This window comes from Naumovozyma castellii, chromosome 3, assembly GCF_000237345.1.
Source record: "Naumovozyma castellii chromosome 3, complete genome".
Taxonomy (NCBI): Eukaryota; Fungi; Ascomycota; class Saccharomycetes; order Saccharomycetales; family Saccharomycetaceae; genus Naumovozyma; species Naumovozyma castellii.
This window is the reverse complement of record NC_016493.1, coordinates 259,815-284,345: the sequence shown is the minus strand read 5'-3', so window position 1 is coordinate 284,345 and position 24,531 is coordinate 259,815. Positions and strand designations below refer to the sequence as shown.

Genomic DNA, 24,531 nt, shown 5'->3' with positions numbered 1-24,531 from the left:
AGTAGCAGATACAGTAAAGCAGCAGCCAACAGCCCTCTTGGATGCAAGATATCAGATGGATAAGTGAGTGAAAATACTGTCTTTCTTCCTTACATAATGGCATGCAGACAGATGGATAGACAGATAGATTACGTAATCCCCAGAGCCGAAAGTCGTTACCCGGACTGCGCAAATTTTGAGGGGAAGACTAGGGCTGAAAATACAAACCGTTTAGGGCATGTGGCTTAGGGCTAACCAGGGCTTACTTATTTCCGGCTCCCTTAATTCCGCGATGAAGGTGCCATTCTCTTTCTTCTCTTTTGTTAGTACTCTAATTGTGCAATGACTAAGGAAGAACAGGACGTCTAGAACAAGACACTTTTGTAGTTATATAAGACAAGAACAGAAGCAGTCTGAACACTTCTCATATAGCAACAACTACAAGAACAACTACATCACAACACATTACAATATGCTATCAAGACTAGCACTTCGTGCAAGAACAACCACTACGACACAAACTCCAACGGGTCTGATCTCCCCCATGATTCAACGCAGACTTTACCATCCCAAGGTTATTGATCACTACACACATCCAAGGAACGTTGGTTCGCTGGATAAGAAGGCTCTCAACGTGGGCACGGGACTTGTAGGTGCACCTGCATGCGGGGACGTTATGAGATTGCAAATACAAGTTAATGACGATACGGGTATCATTGAAAACGTGAAATTTAAGACCTTTGGCTGTGGCTCCGCTATTGCTTCATCATCGTACATGACCGAGATGGTGAAGGGTATGTCTGTCAATGACGCCTTTTTGATCAAGAATACACAGATTGCAAAGGAGTTATCGTTGCCTCCAGTGAAGTTGCATTGCTCGATGTTAGCAGAGGACGCCATTAAAGCAGCCATTAACGATTACAAGTCCAAGAGGACAACAAAGACCGTACTAACTTAGGTCGTCGTCATCCCTTTATTATATATTCAAATCTCTGAGTCGTATTTCTACTCTATATAGAAACCGTTATCTTAAATATTCTAATCCATGCATTCATTCATTCATTCACTCACTCATTCATTAATTTACTCACTTGGTTGTAACCTTGTCATCCAATTAGCCCTGGAAAAAATTAAATATATTATATTTTTTTCACTCATCTCGCCTAAAAACACTTTTCCCATATAAAAGAGAACGAGTGTAAAAAAAACATTTTGACAAATTTACATCTCTCTTTTCCTTTCGATTCTTGTTTAAAAAACCAAATACATTAAAAGTATTATTAATCGTGCGGATTAATTAATCCAGGACTCTAAAACCGTGTTGCTTGAATTAATTTCTATTTAGTTCCCAAGCGTCAAGTCCATCGGAGAGATCATCATTGGTTCATCTTAGCGCCCTTTTGTTTTAGTTGCTTTTATATCACAACTTTGGTGAGGGCTGGTAGAACTGACATCTTTATATTCTTCTTAAACTATTGGTATGAAATTACCTACAATACATATCGGGATATTATATCGATCCCTTCTTATCGTAAAACTGAAACAACAATTCTTCTTCCGACTACCGTCTCTAGTCTGTAAATTACAACTAGTCAAAACTGTCTTTTGACCCTTATCGAATGCAATAGACCCATACTTCTCCCAAAAATTAACTGCACTCTCCTCACTCATCAGCTCATAAATCGCCAGCTTCCCATCACGTAACTCATCCACAGTACAATCCACCAACGTAGCAAACTCCTTATTAGCTCTATATATCTCCCCTGTACGTCGCCAAAGGCAAGCAGGCATACTCATCGAAGTAAACACCCTATCATACGACAACAACAGTCGTTCGAAATTCTCCTCCACAAGGATCAAATCTACATCTTTCAAAGATCGAGCAATCGTTCTAAAGGCAGGACGGATAGTGGATAACGGTTTCAAAATCCGTTGCTTGGAACTCTGCTCCATGTTCTCATCCATGTATTTCTGCAAGCGAGCATACCCCTTGGCATAGTTGTATGGCTTCAATAAACCTGCTTCCAATTTGGCATTGATCACGAGCTTCAAACGATCCTCCGGGGTCATCTCCGTGGATGGATCAGCCGCCGTAAGGAAGAATTGTTCTTTTAATGTGGGTTGTGGTTCTGAGGATGTCGACGATCTTGTTGAAAGTGGCGGCAGTGGTGCCGGTGGAAGGTTGGACTGTGGTGTCGGTTGTTGCTGCTGCTGTTGCTGCTGCTGTTGTACTTGCGGAAATTGGGTGATCCCAGGCGTATTCTCCAGCAATGATGGATCCTCCAGCATGTTCAAGAACTCATTAAGTGAATTGAATTCGGAACCGGCATTCTCTGAGATAAAACTGGGTTGTTGAGGTAAGTACAAGTTGGGATTCGTTGCCGGTGTGGTTCCTGTGGCACTGGATACCATCTTATTATAAGTATTTATCGAGTTTGGAATTGGTGGTGTCTCATACATGGAAGAGCCCGGAGCACCCGTCCTGATACTGTCTTGAGGCGGTGACATATTAAGGCCCATTTCAGCAGTTGCCCCCGAAGTGCAAAGGTTCGATATGCCCCTCTTTAAACATCGTGAACATGGTCGCTTCCCATCACAATTCACATGCGACCTCCTGCAAAACAGACACGATTTGGTCTTTTTGCGTTTCTTGTTACCGCCATGGTCGTTATTACTATTGTCTCCATTCATGCTTGTAAACGGTTAATCATCTGCCGGCACTGACAGGCTCTTCTCTTGTGGGTGGACATCAATTCAATTAACTCATCGATCAAAGTTTATTAGCTCGCTCAGTAGATTCCGCGCATATAAGGGGCCCATTAAAATGGAACTTCAGCGTTAACAACAACAATAACAACATTTAGTTAAAGAACCAGTAAACTGCAAACTACACAGAATGTCGTCCATGCTCTCGAAGACGAATATACTCAGCAGGGCATCCTTGCGGTTTCTTGTACCGAGAAGTGTTGTTAGACAAGGAATTACTCGCTCGCTACCCTCACAAACTACTTACATTTACAGGTCGTATACCCAACAACAGGCCCCACCTCGCATGAATAGCCAAGAGAAGATACCTAAATTTGATATAAGTAAGCTATCCAAAGCTGAGATTCAAAGATTGAGAGATTTTAAACATCAAGAGGACACTAAGATGAAAAATAGAACAATAGCGTTGTATTTTAGTAGTATGGCCGTTTTATTCCTGGGATTATCATATGCTGCCGTCCCCATATACAGAGCCCTATGTGCCCGTACTGGGTTTGGTGGGATACCCATTACAGATCGTCGTAAGTTCACTGATGATAAATTGATCCCTGTGGACACGGAGAAGAGAATTAAAATTTCATTTACAAGTGAAGTGTCACAGATCTTACCCTGGAAATTCGTCCCACAACAGAGAGAGGTCTACGTGCTGCCCGGTGAGACCGCATTGGCGTTCTACAAGGCAAAGAATCATAGTGACAAAGACATTATCGGGATGGCTACGTACAGTATTTCGCCGGGGGAAGCCGCTCAGTATTTCAATAAGATCCAATGTTTCTGTTTCGAAGAGCAAAAATTGGCTGCCGGAGAGGAAATTGACATGCCAGTGTTCTTCTTCATCGATCCGGACTTCGCCAGCGATCCGGCAATGAGGAACATCGACGACATCATTCTTCATTACACGTTCTTCAAAGCCCATTACGGGGACGGCTCAGCAGTGAGTGATGCTGCAGCCACTGTGGCACCTGGATCTGTGCTAGTGAAGAACCCAGACGATGACGATGAATAGTAACAGTAAAATAACTTTCCATGACTGTTTTTGCAGATGTATGGGTGTTAACGTCCACCATCCACACATTTTGTTTTTTAAAATTGATTTTTCGTAAGAAATTAAAAAAATATCGCGAAACCAAAAAAGCGATGACGCGCACATGTACATAGACAAAAAAGTTATAGCAATGGATAGATATTATGATTATTTAACCAGTGTACTCGTTATACGTAGCATTTTATATCTTGCTTGATAGCTCCCCGTAGATCATCCAACAGTTACAATGACTTTCAACATCAACCAAAAGAACTCTGCCTACCACTCTCGTTTCCAAACTCCTTTCAGAAGAAGAAGAGAAGGTAAGACCGATTACTACCAAAGAAAGAGATTGGTCGCTCAACACAAGGCTAAGTACAACTCTCCAAAGTACAGATTAGTCGTTAGATTCACCAACAAGGACATCATCTGTCAAATCGTTTCCTCCACCATCACCGGTGACATCGTTTTGGCCGCTGCTTACTCCCACGAATTACCAAGATACGGTATTACCCATGGTTTGACTAACTGGTCTGCTGCTTACGCTACCGGTTTGTTGATTGCCAGAAGAGCTTTGCAAAAGCTTGGTTTGGATGAAACTTACAAGGGTGTCGAAGAAGTTGAAGGTGAATACGAATTGACCGAAGCTGTCGAAGATGGTCCACGTCCATTCAAGGTCTTCTTGGATATCGGTTTACAAAGAACCACCACTGGTGCTAGAGTTTTCGGTGCCTTGAAGGGTGCTTCTGACGGTGGTTTGTACATTCCTCACTCCGAAAACAGATTCCCAGGTTGGGATTTCGAAGCCGAAGAATTGGACCCAGATTTATTGAGAACCTACATCTTCGGTGGTCACGTCTCCCAATACATGGAAGAATTAGCTGACGATGATGAAGAAAGATTCTCTGAATTGTTCAAGGGTTACTTGGCTGACGACATTGATGCTGACTCTTTGGAAGACATCTACACTGAAGCTCATGCTGCTATCAGAGCTGACCCAGCTTTCAAGGCTACTGAAAAGAAGTTCACCAAGGAACAATACGCTGCTGAATCCAAGAAGTTCAGACAAATTAAGTTGACCAGAGAAGAAAGAAAGGCTCGTGTCGAAGCCAAGATCGCTGCTTTGGCTGGTGCCCAATAGATTATGGATTCTTAATATTAATTAACTTTTTTATATAAAATAAATATCTATATTACCCTTCCTCTAATTTATTAGAATTACTTTTAAATAATGGTTGTTTTTCTCAATTGTGACACTTTGTTTTTATTTTCTGTCATGGTAATGTTTTCATTTGAAGCATCATTATGTTAATCTAGCAAAAGCCCTTATTGACAAACGTTTTAGGAAATAGATAGGAGGATACCGAGAACTTTCGAGGGAACAAACAAACGCTTCATAGTCAAGTGCTATAAAGTTAATACAAGGTCAAGTCGAACAGCTGATAGCATGGATTTCGTCAAAACACATAAGAGAAAGAATAGTCATAAATTTCTACCGCCGCCAGCCACTTCAGGTTCAGCAATGAGATCTGACTACGAATTAAACACATTGGACGATAATACACCCAGTATACCCGTGAACGATACTTCTAATCCTCAAAATAACCAAGATGTAGATTTGGAAGACCGACCCTTATTTACCAATTTTGAGGATAATTTGGATGTTGACGAAGAAGCAGATAGTGATTTCATTGGAACTTCACCATCACCGCCTATAGACCCATACAGTAATTGGTATAGTTGGTACTCACATAGAAAATATGCACATAATAAAAACAAAATAATATGCATAGGAACAGTATTCATTGTGCTAATTATATTATTTTTTACGATACCGCTAATTACTGCATCTAATTATGCACACCCTGGAGATGGGAAAAGTGGCGAATTGAAAAAGGCATTTACCATTGAAAATGTGTTTAAAGGTGACTTCGTGGTGGACCAGAAGAAATTCCATTTCATTGAACCTACAACGAGACTGGAAAATCATGATTCGGACCCTGGGTTGTATTACACTGTCAAAGATGTTGAAAACTCGCCATCACATTTCGTTGCGAGACAATTGTTCGACAAAGATTATGAAGTTGATTTAGGTGAAACTAAATTCGTTTACCAAGATAAAGAATACATTGTAATGGATGTTAAATTCAATTATAGGTTAGATCGTGCAATCTTAGCAACCAATATTGTTTCTGAATTTAGGCATTCTTCAAAGGGGTTTTATTGGATTAAAAACCTCGAGACAAACGAGATTGTTCCCTTGAATCCTGGAAACGAGGAAGAATTAGTGACCTTATCATACGCACATTTTTCACCAAGCAATAATTTTGTTTATTTTGTTCATGCCAATGACTTGTTTTACAAACATCTTTATTCTGATGCTCAGCCGGTGCAAATAACGAACGATGGATCTTCTAATATTCTTAATGCTAAACCAGATTGGGTCTATGAAGAGGAAGTATTAGCTTCAGAAAAGGCTATATGGTGGTCCCCCGATGATTCTAAGTTTATATTCGCCAAATTTGATATAACAGCTGTGCCAGATTATGAAACCCCCCTATACACGACAAACCATCAATTTCCAATTAAAGAATTCATAAAATATCCCAAACCAGGAACTCCGAATCCAAAAGTGAAATTATTTATGTTTAAAGTGACCGAAGGTGTATTGTATCAAGTAAATACAGGTAATAAGGATGAAGATTTCATATTGTATGGAGCAGATTGGATAGGTCCAGATGATTTCTTATTCAAGGAAGCTGATAGGACTTCCAAATTGATGCACGTTAAATTATATGAAACGTTTAAGCAAAAGATGACATTAGTTCGTCAAATCGACTCGAAGAAGTATATGGGTTGGATCGAGAAAGTCCCTAAGATGTTGGTTATTCCACCTAACGAAGTAGTTGGAAGGAAGAACTATGGATACGTTGATATATGTACTGATTCAGGCGGCTTCAATCATCTATTTTACTTCGAAACACCGTCAACTAGTGATGGTAAACAATTAACCAGAGGTGCTTGGGAAGTTTCTGACAATGGACTTGTTGGCTTCGAATATGAAACTGACACAATTTTCCTCCAAGCCAATGAAGTTGGCCCAATGGCTCAACATCTTTATGCAGTGAAATTAAACGCGAAAGATATTGATGAATTAACATCTTTACAGAATCCTAATGATGCAACTGATTATGATGAATTCACATTAAGTTCCAGTTGTAGATATGCCCTTCACAAAAAACTAGGACCAGGCTCACATCAGTTTAAAGTAGGCCCTCTTTATGATGTTCTTGATATAACGAATGAGCAAGATGGCATTCTCGATTTAACGCAGGATCTCATATTGAAAGAAACTCTTGACATTTATGACCTACCAATCACTAGTTATAAGAGCATCAAGTTGGATGATGGAGTTGTTATTAATTATGTTGAGATTAAACCAAAAAGAATGAACCGTTCAAAGAAATATCCTCTGTTGGTGAATGTTTATGGAGGTCCAGGGTCTCAAACATTTACTACAAAATCATCAGTACTCCTAGAGCAATCAGTATCATCTGGCTTAGATGCTATCGTCTTACAAATAGAACCAAGAGGTACAGGAGGTAAAGGATGGGGTTTTAAATCATGGGCAAAAAGAAGATTAGGATATTGGGAACCTCGTGATGTGACAGAAGTCACTAAGAAATTTATCGAAATGAATAAAGATCACATAGATACAGAAAGAGTTGCCATATGGGGTTGGTCATACGGAGGTTTCACCACTTTGAAAACTGTAGAATATGATATTGGGGAAACATTTAAATATGCAATGGCTGTAGCACCAGTAACTAACTGGACATTCTATGATTCCATTTATACAGAAAGATACATGGACAAAATTACAGAGAATGCCGATGGCTATTCCAATATATCTGTGGTAAAGGATATTGATGCATTTGGGAAATTGAGTAGATTTCTCATAATGCATGGTACTGCAGATGATAATGTGCATATACAAAACACTTACGAACTACTTGATAAGTTAAATCTTAAAAATATAAGGAACTATGATATGCACATATTCCCTGATTCAGAACACTCAATCATGTTCCATAATGCACAGAAAATTGTTTACCAAAAACTTTATTTCTGGCTGGAGGATGCGTTTTCTGGTAAATTAGATACTATTCATTCATAATCAAATTATGTAATACTAAAGAGAAAAGAAGATCACTTTTTTTGTGTCGTGCTACTCGTCCGCGTTTTGCTTGGCGACGGAAATGTATAAAAGGTGGATCTACTTAATGGTTTCTTTTGTGAATACATGCAACTCAATCATTATATCATTTTCATTTGCTGTTAATTATAAGAAAAAGATAGAACCATAATTACATTCAAGATGTTGAAGCAATTGATTATCCCTTCTACTTTATTAGCCTCAGCTGCACTCGCCGCTACAAACAAGTTTCAAGTTACAGTTAGTACTGAGGATATTGGTGGTGACTCCATTGACTCGTTGGACACTAAGCCTTTAACTATTCATTTTGACAAAAATTCTTTGACACCAGAGTTAATGGAACATCTGCTTCATGCCTCCAACTTGGTTTTCCCTGATCTTCCTGAAATACCTGAATTTATTAATTTGAAGGAATATGATATTGTGGACGCAAAAACAGATGAAAATCTAATCACTGAAGCAACAGACACCTACTTTGAAGAAGAAGAGTTTGAAACTGACAGTGATGGGGATTTTGATGAAATGTATAAGAAACATATGCAACAAACTGAAAAGAAAGCTAACGATGGTGACAAAGGTACAGACGGTTCTATGAATGGTTTTGACGATGAGGAGTGTGAAGAGGTGTATGGTGATGAAGATGATGAGGATGATGAAGATGATGATGATTTTAAATTGTTAAGCAACGGAGAAAAAAATTTACAAGCCAAACAGGGAACTAATGGCACCATGAGTGAAACAACTCAAACTTTTACGAGCACATTTGAAAGTACTACCACATTAACTTCGGCACAAGCAGCTACAGCTACCTCAATGACACAAAATTCAAATGGAACAACTGCAACTATTACTCAAGAAGGGTTAGCTTCAAACCCAAATGTTTTTTCAGGCTACATTTCAGTCTTTACCTTTGTTTCATTTATTTCTTTCATGCTGCTCTAGTCAATTTTTATTTTTTTTGAATTTTTCTTTCTCCACCTATATAAAATTAAAAATTAATTGCTAAATAATTAAGAAAATATTATTGCCTCAGAAAATTGTTTCTTGAATGAATATATTCTTGATCATCAATACTCTTGTGTAAATATTGATGGTAGTTTATTTGCTTAGGGTAGTACTCCTTTTTTCAAAATAAAATGAATTCAGTGAAGACAAAGCAAATTAAATAACTCTTAAAGAACCAGATAATCTTTCCTTAATTATTTCAGGTTTGAAACACATAAGAATGTTAAAATGGATAACAAAATAGCTGCGTTCGGTCATATTCTTTGAAGTACTGACATAATTTATTTCAAAGAACAATATCATCTTTTACGACATGGATATTTTTTTGATTATAGTGAGTATTTAGGTTTTATGAATTTCTACCGACTTAAACGTTAGAATAGTCATAAAAATATTCAAGCTTTCAATCCAAATAACTTCAAGTTTAATTGACATCTAGGAACATGGTAGCAGTATGGAACTCAATTTTTTTTATCACCCTTTAATTTAGCAATTGTGAATACTAACAATTTGGAAAATTATACTAGACGGTCAAGAGAACGGTTAGAATTAAGACTAAACAACATATCCTTCCTGATGTACCCCCTGTAGAGAATTTTCCCGTAAGACAATGGAGTATTGAGATCGTATTATTAGATGAAGAAAACAAGGAAATTCCAGCGACAATTTTCGACAAAGTCATATATCATTTACATCCCACATTCGTGAACCCTAATAGGACGGTACAGGAACCACCATTTAGAATTGAGGAACAAGGTTGGGGTGGATTCCCCTTAGATATCAGTGTTTTTTTTCTGGATAAGGCTGGGGAGAAGAAATTGCCTCATGATTTGAATTTCTTGAAAGAAGAATATCAAGTGGATCATGTTATTCAAGTGCCTATAAATAAACCTGCTTTATTGACAGAGCTTTCAAAGAGTGGGTCGGTAGAAGATACGAGTGCGGCAACCAAGCGTAAAGGGTCTACATCAAATGGTATTATAGAATCTAAGAATAAGAAGGCGAAAAGCGGGAGTGCATCCACTGTTAAAGGGAATGTTGATTTAGAGAAATTAGCCCTGGGGTTGACCAAATTGAGTGAAGATGATTTAGTCGGTGTAGTGCAAATGGTCATTGATAATAGAACATCGGAAATGAATGTTACTAATAATGTCGATGATGGTGAGTTCATAATGGATCTTTATAGTTTACCTGATGGGCTGTTGAAAAGTTTATGGGAATACGTAAACAAGAATACAGAATAGACTAAAATTGATATAATGTAATACAAGTAGTATAATTTAAGCAAAAAATTAAAAAAGATAAATAAAAAGATTTATATAATACAGAATTTAAGTTGAAATAATGAGTTTGAAAGTTTTCACATGTTTGCCTCTAGATTTGGATCATAACCAGTAGTCTCCTCAGCAGCGGGACCAAACAAACCGTTCGAAGTTAGATTATCACTTGGTGTGGCCACTGCAGGATCGATGGATGACTGCAATTGTTGAGAATCATTTGCCTTGTCGGTATCATGTTGAGACTGTACCTGTTGTTGCATTATTCTAGCTTTCTTCTTAGATTTGTAAACTTTGTCAATGTTCCCTGTGACTTTTTCTAAGTAGTCAGGTAATGGTTTGTTATTTTTCAAATATTGTAGTTTCCAATTACGTGCCTTATCCTTTAGTTGCACTTGTGTTCTATTTTTCAAACCTTCATTAACTTTCCCACCTGGTCCATATAAATCCAAAATTTTGGACCATGAGGGGCCCACTTCCTGTAAACCTTCCAATAAAGTGGCTTCCTCCTCTTTGGACCACACTCTTTTTGGCTTCAATTTCTTGTGAACATTACCACTGACATTATTACTGCTGATTGCTGAATTGGCGACTGCGGCATGAATGACCGATTGTTGTAATCTTGAATCTATTGATGACGTCGAAGTTGTTGTTGCTGGAGCAGTACCAGATGGAGTGGCATCATTATTTGGTTGTGTTGATGATTCCAAATTTGGAGAAAACGCGTCAGTGTCATCATTATTATCAGCAGAGTTTTCATTGTTGTTGTTGCTATTATTACCTGCATTAACGTTTGCATTAAAGAAACTACTCTCTCTAACAGCATCCAACACCCCACTATTATGTGAATCATCTGCAGAATTTTCTGGTGCTAGTACCCCTGAGGCATACATGACTTGGTTATCGAATTCATGATAATCGAAACTGAACAATGGTGATTTCCCACGTCCCTTTCTCCCCCAAATGATCAATCCCATATTCTTATTACAATAATCCAATAATTCCTTAATGAAATGATTCCAATCGTAATTAATAATCAAATCATTGAAATTGGTCACTTGCATCAAATTTTCCTTACGACGATCACATCTCTCCACAAAATCCCTCTCAGAGGGAGTCATGGCACCCAATGGATTCGTAATTGTATCCTCGGGAGCTCCCGTTCTTCTCTTGATAAGAGAATGAGGTAAATTAGCAGGGAAAACCAAGTTTAACAGTTCTTGCTTCTTTCCCTGAGGGATCACGTTAGAATCGTCCTCGTAGTCCTTCAATGCTGAAATGAATGCCTGTGTCTTTAAGTCAAGATATAAGACGGCTTGTGATTTTAAAAACTTCCCGTTTGGTTCTCCCATAGTGGTCGAATTGGAAGAGTTGTATAGTGTGTTCGGACAAAAGATGTCGAGGAAAGTGGATTGAAGGAGTTCAAAACCGTAATGGAACGAACCCAAAGCGGTAAGAATGAAAGTGAGCAGATTGACCTTCCTTATAGCGGTAATGATGTATGCCTCATGGCCTCTTAGTAAAGATGGTGGAGCTGAATCGGGGAACCACAGTCCGGGAGCCACATCGTGGACGGTCAGTAGCGGATACCTTGAGTTGTAGATCATCCTGACTTGCTTGAATAGCTTCAACAAGGTCTGGAAGGTGTCTGTTTCCCCCTGGGAATAGGGGGAAGATGCCTTATTGTCTGTAAGGATGGCGATGGCATGAGGTGAGTTCGCGTTAAAGATCAATAGTCGTAGCAGCTGAGTGGAGATGTTATCCAGGAGACATAGCGACGAGATTGTAAGTCTTGTTCTCAAGGGCAGGGCCTGTATGATGTTATTGAACCTGTTTAGGTTCTCGGAGTTGAAGTCGGTGGTCATCACTCTTGCTGGATGGACTCTTCTCTTGTTGTTGTCATTTGTAGTGAGGGCAAATTAGGTCAAGTTGATCGTTGTTGATGTTGTTAGGGTTTGTTGATTCCAGAAAACAACATCGCTGTGTACGAGCACGGCGGGTAATGACGATGGGATATAATACTGTTACAGTTACATACATACATACACACAATTAATAGTTAGAAAGAGATAAAAAGTGGAATATTGATCTTATCAGGCGGAGATGGCAGACTTACCCTTCTTGGAGACCTTGACGATCCCAGCTGGGCCCTTTGGTTGTTGCAATTCCCCGTTCTCCACACTCTTCTTTAGGGCTGAATTGAACAAATAGTCAAACTTGTTGTTGATCTTATCGGTCTTTAAGAACTGGTCCTTGATGTATTTCTTCAAGGCTGGACGACTGGATCCCTTCCCCTCGTTCAACGACAAGACACTCTTAATGATCATCTCTCTGTAGGTTAAGGCAGCGGCGGCAGCAACGGCAGCGGAAGCATGAGCCTTCTTCACAGTCGTAGTCTTCTTGGATTTTGGTTTTGTCACTTTACCTGCAGAGGCAGTCTTCTTCGTGGTAGTGGCAGCAGCAATTTTCTTTGGCTTTGCCTCGACCTTTGGAGAAGCTTCCTTCTTGACAGGGGCGGCCAATTTCAAAGTCCCGGAGGGGCCCTTTGGTTGGTCAAATTCACCAGCGTCTACCCCTCTCTTGATGGCGGAATTGAAATAATGATCGAACGAACTAGATTCTGCGACCGTTGGGTACTTCTCCTTAATGAACTTCTTCAAAGCAGGACGACTGGTTCCCTTACGAGATTTCAATTCCTTGAGACCCTCTGTGATCAATTCCTTGAAGGATTTCTTGGGCTCGTCTTGGACCTTCTTGGAGGCCGGTTTCCTTGCGGTCTTGGCGGCAGTTGTTGTTTTCTTTGTGACGGATTTCTTTGGGGGCATTGTTTGGAGTGGTTTGGAGTGGTTTGGAGATGTGGTTCTGGGAGGAGAGAAGTAGCAACAACAAGAGAAGAAGACTGTGATTTCCTTTCCTTTAAATCTGGAAACAAAAACAAACAAACAAACAAACAAAGAATCAAAACACGCGAAAACGCGAAACGGAAAACAAAACGAACAAAGAGTCTTCTCGATTATGATAAGGGCATGCGCTTGTATGGCATGGCAACTATGTATCTACGGTGTCTCTGGCCTTTAACTTGACTCTATTTATGAGTCTGAAACCTTATCTTGCTGGCAATTGCTTAAGTCTTACGTATTACGCTGGCGGACGCAAAAAAACACACAAGCACATCCAACATGCTATGTGTTGCAAATTAACCAATCTTCACCTTACACAACCCAACTAAAATAACGAACAAACAAACGAACAAACGTTTATATAAATGTATACTTGTACTATCTATTGGGTTGATTATATAATCACCTCTTCCCAGGGTAACGCCATCACTTTGTACGTCTAAAATTTTTCAAAATGTGGAAAACTGAAAAATATTGAAATGAAATTTACAACTCGATGAGGTGCATAGAGATGAGATGAGATAGACTGAAGAACATCCCTGTGCCCATCCAATCATTCATACTCAGCCATCCCTCCTACCATGACACAGAGCTCCCCGACCGTCTCGCAGAAGTACAAACTCTCCTTGGTCTCAGGTGGTAAGCCAATCCTACCAAGAGCATCCTTCCAATCCAGTTGTGATAAGAATATCGCATGTTTAACTAACGATCAACTCAATTATATCGTCCCATTCAACAACAAGATTAAGATCTTTAACGTAGAAACAAGACAGTGCATCAAGACTTTGAAATTTTCAAATAACAAGTCATTAGCGGAACTATTTACTACTACATCCATCGCACATATTGCTCTGGGAGATTTGACACAGGAGGAAAATAAACTCGAAGATAAGTTTATTACTGTCTTTACTAAGGATGGTCATGTTATTGTGTTGAATTTCAAGGGGAAATTAGTGGAATCTCCCAAGATTTTGAACTTGAATTTAATCGAGAAAAATGAAATGATTTATAAAGTCTTTCAATCAGCGGAAAATCCTTCCTCGATAAAGATATTGACGATCAAGGGTAATGGTACAAATACAATCTCCAATTTCCATCTGTATCAAGTACAACAAGACTTTACCTTGCAGGAACCTCAGGAGACTTTCAATAATGTTATCCTAACAACTTGGTCATCAAACGACACCATATTAGTCCTACTTTCTCAAACCAATGCTACCGAGAAAACAATCCATATTGAATCCATCTTTGATGATTCTTGCCAGAGAGATATCCCATTAGATTCCATCATTTCTAAAGAAGCTACCAAAAATCTCTCTTCCACTTCCAAATACATATCTTCAATGGCCATTGATAACAACGCAAACCAATTAGCATTGGGGTTTGTATCAGGTGTTATTAATATTGTATCATTAGATGATTCAAAATTACAATCTAGATTATTGAAATGGCATATCGATTCAGTACTCTCATTATCCTTTAACCAGGATGGAACTTATCTATTATCTGGTGGTTGGGAGAAAGTATTAGTGTTTTGGCAATTATCGACAAATTTACAGCAATTCTTACCTCGTTTAAATGGTATCATTATCGATTGTTCCCTCGTGGCCGAAGGTAAATATTATTCCCTTGGTTTACAAATGATTGAAAATAATTCAAATTCTGATTATCAATTAATTCTATTGAATTCCACGGATTTAATATCCAAGTTATCTATCAACGGACCTCTTCCAACTTTTAACTCTACTGTGAAAAATGTCATCCAACCAATCTCATCCATCTCTACAAGATCATCCAATTCATTAGCAACAATCAACAGTTCCAAGAAGAAACAATTAAGAAAGTTATTAAAATTACAGAGACAAGATTTTACATCCAATTTAGAAATAAACCCTTTAAACAAACAATTATATTTCCCTCATATTTCAGCGGTGCAAATTTTTGATTTTTACAAGAATGATCAGGTCGATTATCAATACATGACGTCGTCTTTGACTAACTCTATGGGTAAAGTCAAATCAGAATTGAATTTGAAAGAACCCATCATCGCCAATTTGAAACTGACTAAAGATGGTAAATGGTTAATCACATATGAAATTGAATACCCACCTACAGATCTACTATCGTCCAAAGATGTATCTCACACTTTGAAATTTTGGTCAAAAGATGGTACTTCAAATGAAGATCAATGGAAATTACGTACAAAGATTTTGAATCCTCATGGATTAAATGTCCCAATTACCAACATGATCGTGGCCCCATTATGCGTAGGGAATGATGGAGGATGTTTAACCGCGGATAATAATGGTGGATTGAAATACTGGTCATTTAATACACACGAGTCTAATTGGTGTCTCTCCAAGATCGCATTACCAAATTTCAATCATTTTAGCAATTCTGTCTCCCTTGCATGGTCTCATGATGGTAGTTTAATATTACACGGGTTTGATGATAAATTAACCATTGTGGATTTTGAAACGTTTAGCAAGTTAGATGAAAATGAATTTGTCTTTGATTCAGAAATCCAAACCATTAAGTTCGTCAATGACTCCAATTTGATCGTTGCCACTAAGACAACGTTGTCTATAATAAATTTGTTGATGGGCAAAATTATCAATTCCTTCGATTTATACCCCTTCATTAATGGAATTTACAAGAATGGTCATTTGGATAGATTGATTGCCTGTGATGAAGTCAATGGGAAAGTTGCTTTAGTCATCAATCAACAAGTTAAGGGCACGACATCTTTTAAATCAAATATCCTCGTATTCAACGCCGATCTATCTTCCAAGATTGGTTCTTTTACTCATGATGAATATATTTCTTGGATTGGATGGAATTATGATAGTGACTTTATCTTCTTGGACATAGAGTCTCGATTAGGTGTGGTGGGTACGACTGTGAATACTGAGATGTTAGATGAAGTTAACAAAGAGGGTATATTAGATGGGTTGACAAGTGATAATGGTAACGCTATAGAGGGCTCTGAATTCACTGAACAACTTCGAAAATTATCTTCCAATTTGAATAAAAGAAGTTTAACCAATGAAGATGAGGACCAAGAAGATATTGAATTAGAATTTGTTAACGGGGCTAAGAATGAAAAGGGAATCAACATGAATAGCTTCATAAGCATGTTTGAAAATATCCAGAACGTTCAAATGGATACCCTATTCGATAGTGTGATTAAGACACTCACGTAGGCGAGAAGTAACATCTCATGTCATGACCTAATTATAGATCCTTTAAATAGAAAAAAGTAGAAATAGTTTGCACTAGTGGTTTTGTAAAATAGAAAATCTAACATCACATATTTAAATAAAGTAAAACATACCGATAAATGTAGCTCTTATTATCCTATTAATTTCCTTCTCGAGATCTATTACCCGGAGAATGACGGAAAAGAAAAAATCGGCGACTCATTTAAATTTAATTGCATTCACTAATAAAGAAATATTAGATTAAACTGTTAAAATCCCAATTAACTGGCAATACATCAGCAAGCTAATCCATTCGTTAGGGTCCCATAGGGTTTAACTAGTCACAGAGGAGCTTTTATCAAGAAAAAAGAAACTTTCAAAAAACCGTACTACTTTCTCCAACATACCCACCACCATGATGTCCGAACCTATCATCACTTCCTTGCTGGATACAGACATGTACAAAATAACCATGCATGCAGCTGTCTTTACCAACTTCCCCACTGCGGAAGTCGTCTACAGATATACGAACAGATCCAGTCAAATGTCCTTCAATGAACCTGCCATTGCTTGGTTACGCGAGCAACTTGACCATTTAAAAAATTTAAGATTTACTTCTGAAGAGTTGCAATACCTACACACTGCCATTCCTTATTTACCTGATGATTATTTGAAATATTTGGGATCCCCTGATTTTAAGTTATCTCCAGAATCCCATATTGAATTTTCTCACCATAAGATTAAAGACGATACAGACAAATTTGATGTAGAGATCTTAATCAAGGGTTTCTGGAAAGATACCATTTTATATGAAATTCCAATTCTGGCGTTGGTATCCGAGGCATATTTCAAGTTCGTCGACACTGATTGGGATTATGCTGGTCAAGTTGAATTGGCCCAGAAGAAAGCCGACGAGCTACTTTCTAATGGGTTGATATTCAGTGAATTTGGGACAAGACGTCGCAGATCATTCAAGACTCACGATTTGGTCATGCAAGGTATAATGAAAGCTGTCGATGAAGATCCAGCCAGGAATAAGAAATTATTCCTTGGTACTTCAAATGTCTTATTTGCAATGAAATACGGTGTAAAACCTATTGGAACTGTGGCTCATGAATGGGTTATGGGTATTGCGTCCATCTCAAATGATTATATAAATGCCAATAAGAATTCCATGGATTATTGGATTAAGACTTTTGGTAAAGAAAATTCAGGCCTTGCATTAACAGATACTTTTGGTACTGACGATTTTTTGAAATCCTTCAAACCACCATATTCTGATGCATACACAGGTGTAAGACAAGATTCAGGTGATCCAGAAAAATATACCATTAAGGTTGCTCATCATTACCATGACGTTTTGAAATTGCCAAAGTTTAGTAAAATAATTTGCTTCTCTGATTCGTTGAATGTTGAAAAAGCCATCAAATACAATAAGATTGCCCACGATAATGGGTTAATTGCTACATTTGGAATTGGAACCAATTTTACCAACGATTTCTACAAAAAGTCAAATCCTGCCCAGAAAAGTGAACCTTTGAATATCGTCATTAAGCTTCTTTCTGTGAACGGTAACCATGCAATTAAGATTTCAGATAATCTGGGTAAGAATATGGGAGACATTGACACGGTCAAGAGAGTAAAAGGTGAACTAGGTTATGTGGAAAACACATGGTCTGGTGATAATGAAGCCCACAGATGGGCAGCATGAAATATATGATTCTTTGAATGTCCAGCAATGATTATATCCCTTATGTAAACTTTTCACAACTTATTATTAATATATATGTACAATATTCAAATAAAAGTATAACAGTTTAATACATGAATGTCCTGCATTTTATAATGGAAATATCTACTAATCTAAGCTTGTTTTCTGTTGTTTGTTTAATCATCTTTTTTAGTGAACTTTCGGTAAGACAAATTTTCAGGCATGAAGAGAATCGATCGACATCGAAAAACTCCTCACCGCAGGGACTACAATACATACTTAATTAAACCACAACTCACGACAGTACAGATAGCGAGAGAGACAGAAACATTTTATCACATTAGAATACACTAGAATGTCAAACTCAGCGACATTAAGTGAATTGAATGTCATACAGACATTAGAACAAGCCGGGAATCCTCAGCAGGCCGGGTCTCAGGTGCAAAAGCTTGCTGAATCTCAATTAAAACAGTGGGAGGTTCAATCTGGGTATCACTTTCTGTTACAAACCATTTACTTGGACTTATCAAACTCTTTGCAAACCAGATGGCTTGCAGTCATCCAATTCAAAAATGGGGTGGACAAATATTGGAGGTCTACAAGAGTGCATTGTATAAATAAAGATGAAAAGGCATCCATTCGAACTAGATTGTTTGATATGATAGATGAACAGAACAACCAATTAGGCATACAATACGCTCAAGCGACCGCCAGGATCGCACGTCTTGATTTCCCAGTGGAATGGCCTAATCTTTTTGAGACATTGAAATCTTTATTAGAGAATGATCATGTGAAAAAGGATAATATTAAAGTTTATAATATCCTCACATATATAAACCAAATAATCAAGATTTTGGGCACTGCGAGAATCGGCAGATGTAAACCTGCAATGCAAAGTAAAGTTCCATTAATCTTTCCATTAATCGTTAGAATATACTTAGAATCATTCGAAGAATGGACTAGCGCAAATTCCATTGACACAGAAAATTTAACGAAACTACAAGTTTGTTACTTGTCCCTTAAGGTTTTAAGGAGAATTGCATGTGAAGGTTATGAATACCCACAGAAAGATCAGTCTGTTTGTGAATTTATGAAACTAACAATCTCTCATTTTGAATTATTACTAGAAAACCATCAAAATTTTAATAAACTTGACATCTATGAGAAGTTTGTTAAATGCTATGGAAAATTATATTTTAATTTAGTAACAAACTCACCAGCAAACTTTATTTTAATTCCTTGCTCGACAAATATATTGGTGTCTTACACAAAACTATTATTTGAGAAGGCTGCCATAGTATATCAAGAAAATGCAGATGTGACTGGTGATTTCTGGGAGAATACAACCATCAGAGGGTTCCTTATACTAAAGAAAGTGATCAACTTTATTACAAAGAAAAGTGTCATCACACTAAAGGCTAGAAATGACAAAGCAAGCGTAGAGACCTCAATTAAGAAAATGAATACCGAATTCCTAAACGAAACATTGATCAAGAATTTAATAGACGTTTGTATGAATTGGTACTTAAAGCTAAGACCTGCTGAACTTGAAAATTGGTTCATCGATCCTGAGGAATGGATTAACGAACAAATGGCGGCAAGTTATGAGTATCAAATCAGACCGTGTGCTGAGAATTTTTTCCAAGATTTGATTAATTCATTCCCTGAACTACTCGTCCCATATTTATTGAACAAGATTGAAAATGATGCTTCGCATCTTTCAAATGACCTGGACGGTTTTTTAAAGAAAGATGCAATTTATACTACGTTTCAACTTAGTGCCGCTGCTGTAAGCGAAATGGTGGATTTCGATAGATTGTTAGTCCAAATATTTCTACCAGAAGCGACAAATAATTCTATTCCAAGAGATCAAGCAAGAATAATTCGTAGAAGAGTGGCTCTTATTATTAATGAATGGTCCACTGTCAAGTGCTCTGAAGAAAGTAAAGCTCTCTGTTACAACTTTTTTAATGATTTGCTAATAGGTGAAGACGATAAAGTTGTATTACTAACAGCAATTCAATCCATTAGAACGATGGTTGATGATTGGGACTTCAATAAAGATACATTTGAGCCATTTTTGATATCAATTGTTACACACCTTCTCAGAAAAATTTTACCGTCTGTTTCTTTGACCGAGACGAGAATGTATGTCCTAAACACGTTAAGTGATATAATCATTCAAACAAAGCCATTGATTAACAAGGATCTGTTGGTAGAAATATTGCAAATTGTACCTAACCTATGGGAAATTGCAGCAAATCATACTTCCGAATCTATTCTTTCCAATTCTTTGTTAAGATTATTAAGAAATTTGGCCGGATCGTTAGGTTCTTACTCATACTTGACGTGGGATATCGCATTACCAATTATCTCAGTTGCATGTAACCCTAGTTCTTCACATTTCCATTTATTGAACGAAGATGGTTATGAACTTTGGGCATCCCTGCTCCAAAATTATTCACCAAAAGAACATGGATTTGATAGAAAGTTCATCGAATTATTACCGTACTTGGAGTTTGGCGTGGAATCTCATACCGAAGTGTTGACAATATTATTAGAAATCATTAAAAGTTACATGTTGATATTAACCCAGGAAGAAATATTTGCTTGTCAATCCTTCCAAATAATTTTCAGTGAAATTTCTAAATTTCTATTGAAGTTAAGAGAAGACGCCTTGCAATTAATTCTTGAAATTTGGGAAATTATGGTACTAGCTAATGAATCAGACTATGAAAATATTTTGTTAACAAATTTCTACAAAGCTGGAATATTATCTGCATTATTTGATTGCATATTTAAAGAGGAGTCATTATCAGCACATCAATGTGGTCAACTTTTACAGGTGGTCTCTAGGATAGCATATGTAAACCCAGGTGCCTTACTAGAATTCTTATCTAACTACCAGCAGCAAATACCGACATCGAATGAAAATGCAAACTTACCATTATTAGAGAGAAGAATCGTCTACAAGGATATGCCATTTGAAGACCTTATTAGAAAATTAATTTCTATCTGGGTTGTATGCCTTAAGGATGTGTACGATCCAAAGGCTAAGAAAATCCATATTTTAGGTATCTCTAGTTTACTAAGAGGTAAAATGATTGTTGTCCTAACTGAATTTGAAACCATTGTATCACTATGGATAGAAGTCTTGGAAGAGATTAATGAGACCAATGATGGTGATTGTGAAAAGTATCATTTGAATGATATTGTTACTGAACAATCCATGTCATTTTACCCTTTAACTTCTGAACAACTGAGACAACATGAATTGAGTAAGAATAATGATCCAGTTCATAATATCAGTTTAAAGGAATTCATTGAACAAACTTTAAGATTCTTAGAAGAATTTTTGGGTACACAAGGTTACAATGAACTTTTATCAAATGTCAATATCAATCTCTTGGAAAACCTAAAGCTCTTTTTGTCTTTAAAGAAATGAATTTGTCATTCTGTATAAAAATAATTGCATTGCTCTCTCTATATACGATCAATATAAGAAGAAAGAAAGAAAGAAACATATTTAAATCGAAATCCTTTAAATGTTTTTATGAATATAATTTCTATATAACTATTAGTATCCGTTAGTAAAATAAACATCTATTAAATGCAACAGTATGCAAGAACATTTTTTAGTGAAATAAATGTATAAAAGTGTTCAATTTTCGTTATCTTTTAACAATGCAAAATATTCAAGTATTGATTCATAGCAGGTAATGTATTGTGTCAAGTTCTGTACCATAGATAATCTTTGCTTTCTCAACTCATTGACAATGATGAATATCAAATCTTGTTTCATGTTCCAGACATCAATTCTATTGGAGGCATTCTTAGATACAGTCAGTACATTAATTAAGAAATCCAAAGTAATAAAAACCCCTGTCCTACCACATCCTGCTGAACAATGAACTAACAAGGGTGTGTCATACTTCGTAACTTTCTTGCTGTTACCCTTTATTCTGTTCAAAATATCTTCATCAACTTTATTCTTTTTCCATTCTTCAATGAAGTCTTTCGGATCTTCAACTAATAGTATATCCTTTATCTTTAATAATTTCAAAAGATCAGGCATGCATATACTACATGAATCGATCCATTTTGTATACTGCAATTGGAAAACCATTGATGATATCTTTTCGTGACCTTTACACTTTGTCACTTCAAAGACTCTCAAGATTAGCCCATCTAAGTTGAAGAAATTAGTAAACGTTTCAACTACCTTGATCTTATAGTTTTGACATGAATTACTGTTCCAATAAACATCCCATTTCTTTAAAGCCAGTTCATCGTCAGAATTTAACGACACAATCACTTTAATACAATTACTTATTACTACTTTCCAAAAATCATCCATCGTTGATGGTAAGGGAGCTTGAGTGGCAACATATTCATAATCTGGATTAATTTGAGGTAATTTTAAATAATTTGCATTAAAATAGTCATCAAATTGCAATGGATTTTTAGTATTACTCTCATGATTGGAATGAGATTTTTCACTATTCGAGCTGGATCTAGGTGAAAGTAATAGAGATGTAGAAAAATCAGACGTAACAAAATTAGATGATGTTAACGATGAAAAGGGATCAACAGGCGAGTCTTTACCAAAATATGAATTTCTTCTCTTTCGTGCCAGGTTAGCATCTGACATCCAATCATTATTAGACGTAAACGTCCTTTCTGTATCATTTGGCGAGTTATTTAATGAGTTTAATAAAATGTTCTTGTCCTTATGTATGGCATTTGGTTTTTGGATAGAGACAGAGGAATCATTATCATTAGACTCTTTCCAACTTAAAGTACTCAAACTTGTTTGACTATCGTTTATAGTGTTTACAGGAGAAGGTTCTAATTTCACTCTGGTATGTTCATATGGAAGTATATTTGAATATCTATTTTTAGCGAAAGATTGAATTCCCTGAGATAATTCATAATTATCTAATGGTGTTAGCAAAATTTCACTGCTATTATTATATGACTCTCCGAATGGACATACCAACGATGTTGATGATGAAGTGGATTGTGATGGCGATAACATGTGTGGGTTACTTTGATTTTCATCACCGGTAGTAATTATTAGAGGTGTTAATGTAGGTGGGTGATCCAATGCTTCTTTAGTCTTAATGTTATTGTTTTTACTAACAATATTTTTCAGATCATCAATGGAAATTTGGGATGAATCTTTTTGAATAACTGGTTGAGAAAGTTTTCTCTTTTGCTTTTTAAATTGTTTTTGAAGATGCGATAATGAATATATTTTATGATATGAAGAAGATGCTTGAACATCAGATGGAATTGTAATCTGATTATGAGTGGGAAATTGTGATTCCCCAGTGTCTTGAGTTTTATTATTAATATCCGGTTTCTTGTGATCTAAACCACTGGAGAGTCTATTAACTTCTAGTTCTTCCAGGAGATTAAAATTTTTAGATAATTTCTCCAAGATAAATTGGTCTTTACCCTTTTCGCTAAATCTTTTCAACCAGCTTGGTAATGAATTATCATGAGAATCTAATGATTTTGGAATGGTGAAGGAGAAATATTTTTTCAAAGAATTGGGTGAATAATTAACACTATCTTTCTTTAACGATTGAGCAAACGTTCTTGTATTTGTCGTTGGTATCTTAATCTGTAAACCCAGATTCTTTGTATTCGCCCTTGGATTTCGCAGTACTGCCATGGAATTGAATCCGGAGATATTAAACTTATTATTGGGAGCGTCTCTTTTCAAATGATTGGATTTTTTATTCAGTGATGGATGTTGTTCAGATAATAGGTATAATCTTTTCGGTGTTTCCCCAAATGTCTGTTCCAAAAATGTCTTGAACTTTAAAATAATCGTATACGTGGCCTTTGAACAACTTGACATTGTGCTAATATCATCGAAAAAGATGAAAACGTTACATTCTTCAATTAATTTCAATATTTCCAATTTCTTATCCATTGAGAATATCGTTTCTAACAATCTCTCGAAATCAAAAGTTTGTCTTCTCAATAACGTACTAGGGAAGGTCAAATGAACTGAATCCACATTCTCAGCTTCCAACAACGAACTATGTGCAATACGTTCACTTATTGGTTTAAAATTTGATGATATATTGGGGAATTTCATCTCATTGCATGACAGATCAAAGATCAAATAATGATTATGTGTTTGGTTCTTATACATCGTCAACGCCTGTTGTACAGAAATGGCTTTCATACCTAGAGCTCCATTTCCCTCGTCAGAATTTAAATCAATATCATCACTATGTTGATTACCCCTATACAGAACATTGGACGGTTTCATGGCGGCTGAGCTCGCTGTACTTGTCTCAGACTGGTTCATATTACTGAAATTCGAGATTTGTTCCTTTGGTGTTGTGACACTTTTTGGTACCTTTTTATTGTTAACATATGTGTCCATCAATTCCCGGCAGGCCACAAATAAGACACGATATTAGTTAAAGTTTA

The 24,531-nt window shown here is 36.9% G+C and overlaps 13 protein-coding genes across 13 annotated transcripts; 9 read left to right on the top strand and 4 right to left on the bottom strand.

The window, feature by feature from the left end:
- Positions 1 to 451: 451 nt before the first annotated feature.
- Positions 452 to 937, top strand: ISU1 (iron-binding protein ISU1; the record flags this gene model as incomplete). Its single annotated transcript, XM_003675463.1, has 1 exon — positions 452 to 937. One exon carries the CDS (start codon positions 452 to 454, stop codon positions 935 to 937), a length of 486 nt encoding a protein of 161 aa, XP_003675511.1.
- Positions 938 to 1,446: 509 nt separating this feature from the next.
- RDS2 (gluconeogenesis transcription factor RDS2) lies at positions 1,447 to 2,670 on the bottom strand (the record flags this gene model as incomplete). Its single annotated transcript, XM_003675462.1, has 1 exon — positions 1,447 to 2,670. One exon carries the CDS (start codon positions 2,668 to 2,670, stop codon positions 1,447 to 1,449), a length of 1,224 nt encoding a protein of 407 aa, XP_003675510.1.
- A 205-nt stretch (positions 2,671 to 2,875) lies between these two features.
- Positions 2,876 to 3,751, top strand: COX11 (Cox11p; the record flags this gene model as incomplete). Its single annotated transcript, XM_003675461.1, has 1 exon — positions 2,876 to 3,751. One exon carries the CDS (start codon positions 2,876 to 2,878, stop codon positions 3,749 to 3,751), a length of 876 nt encoding a protein of 291 aa, XP_003675509.1.
- Positions 3,752 to 4,016: 265 nt separating this feature from the next.
- Positions 4,017 to 4,910, top strand: RPL5 (60S ribosomal protein uL18; the record flags this gene model as incomplete). The annotated part of the gene is made up of 1 exon (XM_003675460.1): positions 4,017 to 4,910. One exon carries the CDS (start codon positions 4,017 to 4,019, stop codon positions 4,908 to 4,910), a length of 894 nt encoding a protein of 297 aa, XP_003675508.1.
- A 306-nt stretch (positions 4,911 to 5,216) lies between these two features.
- STE13 (Ste13p) lies at positions 5,217 to 7,946 on the top strand (the record flags this gene model as incomplete). The annotated part of the gene is made up of 1 exon (XM_003675459.1): positions 5,217 to 7,946. The coding sequence occupies one exon, from the start codon at positions 5,217 to 5,219 to the stop codon at positions 7,944 to 7,946; it is 2,730 nt and encodes a 909-aa protein (XP_003675507.1).
- Positions 7,947 to 8,147: 201 nt separating this feature from the next.
- Positions 8,148 to 8,927, top strand: SPO19 (Spo19p; the record flags this gene model as incomplete). Its single annotated transcript, XM_003675458.1, has 1 exon — positions 8,148 to 8,927. The coding sequence occupies one exon, from the start codon at positions 8,148 to 8,150 to the stop codon at positions 8,925 to 8,927; it is 780 nt and encodes a 259-aa protein (XP_003675506.1).
- A 506-nt stretch (positions 8,928 to 9,433) lies between these two features.
- TAF14 (TATA-binding protein-associated factor TAF14) lies at positions 9,434 to 10,234 on the top strand (the record flags this gene model as incomplete). Its single annotated transcript, XM_003675457.1, has 2 exons — positions 9,434 to 9,442; positions 9,518 to 10,234. 2 exons carry the CDS (start codon positions 9,434 to 9,436, stop codon positions 10,232 to 10,234), a joined length of 726 nt encoding a protein of 241 aa, XP_003675505.1.
- Positions 10,235 to 10,350: 116 nt separating this feature from the next.
- Positions 10,351 to 12,132, bottom strand: TBF1 (Tbf1p; the record flags this gene model as incomplete). The annotated part of the gene is made up of 1 exon (XM_003675456.1): positions 10,351 to 12,132. The coding sequence occupies one exon, from the start codon at positions 12,130 to 12,132 to the stop codon at positions 10,351 to 10,353; it is 1,782 nt and encodes a 593-aa protein (XP_003675504.1).
- A 228-nt stretch (positions 12,133 to 12,360) lies between these two features.
- Positions 12,361 to 13,092, bottom strand: HHO1 (histone H1; the record flags this gene model as incomplete). Its single annotated transcript, XM_003675455.1, has 1 exon — positions 12,361 to 13,092. One exon carries the CDS (start codon positions 13,090 to 13,092, stop codon positions 12,361 to 12,363), a length of 732 nt encoding a protein of 243 aa, XP_003675503.1.
- A 656-nt stretch (positions 13,093 to 13,748) lies between these two features.
- On the top strand, positions 13,749 to 16,370 carry NAN1 (Nan1p; the record flags this gene model as incomplete). The annotated part of the gene is made up of 1 exon (XM_003675454.1): positions 13,749 to 16,370. The coding sequence occupies one exon, from the start codon at positions 13,749 to 13,751 to the stop codon at positions 16,368 to 16,370; it is 2,622 nt and encodes an 873-aa protein (XP_003675502.1).
- A 412-nt stretch (positions 16,371 to 16,782) lies between these two features.
- Positions 16,783 to 18,078, top strand: NCAS0C01440 (nicotinate phosphoribosyltransferase; the record flags this gene model as incomplete). The annotated part of the gene is made up of 1 exon (XM_003675453.1): positions 16,783 to 18,078. One exon carries the CDS (start codon positions 16,783 to 16,785, stop codon positions 18,076 to 18,078), a length of 1,296 nt encoding a protein of 431 aa, XP_003675501.1.
- Positions 18,079 to 18,433: 355 nt separating this feature from the next.
- KAP120 (karyopherin KAP120) lies at positions 18,434 to 21,523 on the top strand (the record flags this gene model as incomplete). Its single annotated transcript, XM_003675452.1, has 1 exon — positions 18,434 to 21,523. One exon carries the CDS (start codon positions 18,434 to 18,436, stop codon positions 21,521 to 21,523), a length of 3,090 nt encoding a protein of 1,029 aa, XP_003675500.1.
- A 216-nt stretch (positions 21,524 to 21,739) lies between these two features.
- On the bottom strand, positions 21,740 to 24,484 carry PTP2 (tyrosine protein phosphatase PTP2; the record flags this gene model as incomplete). Its single annotated transcript, XM_003675451.1, has 1 exon — positions 21,740 to 24,484. The coding sequence occupies one exon, from the start codon at positions 24,482 to 24,484 to the stop codon at positions 21,740 to 21,742; it is 2,745 nt and encodes a 914-aa protein (XP_003675499.1).
- Between the last annotated feature and the right edge of the window lie 47 nt (positions 24,485 to 24,531).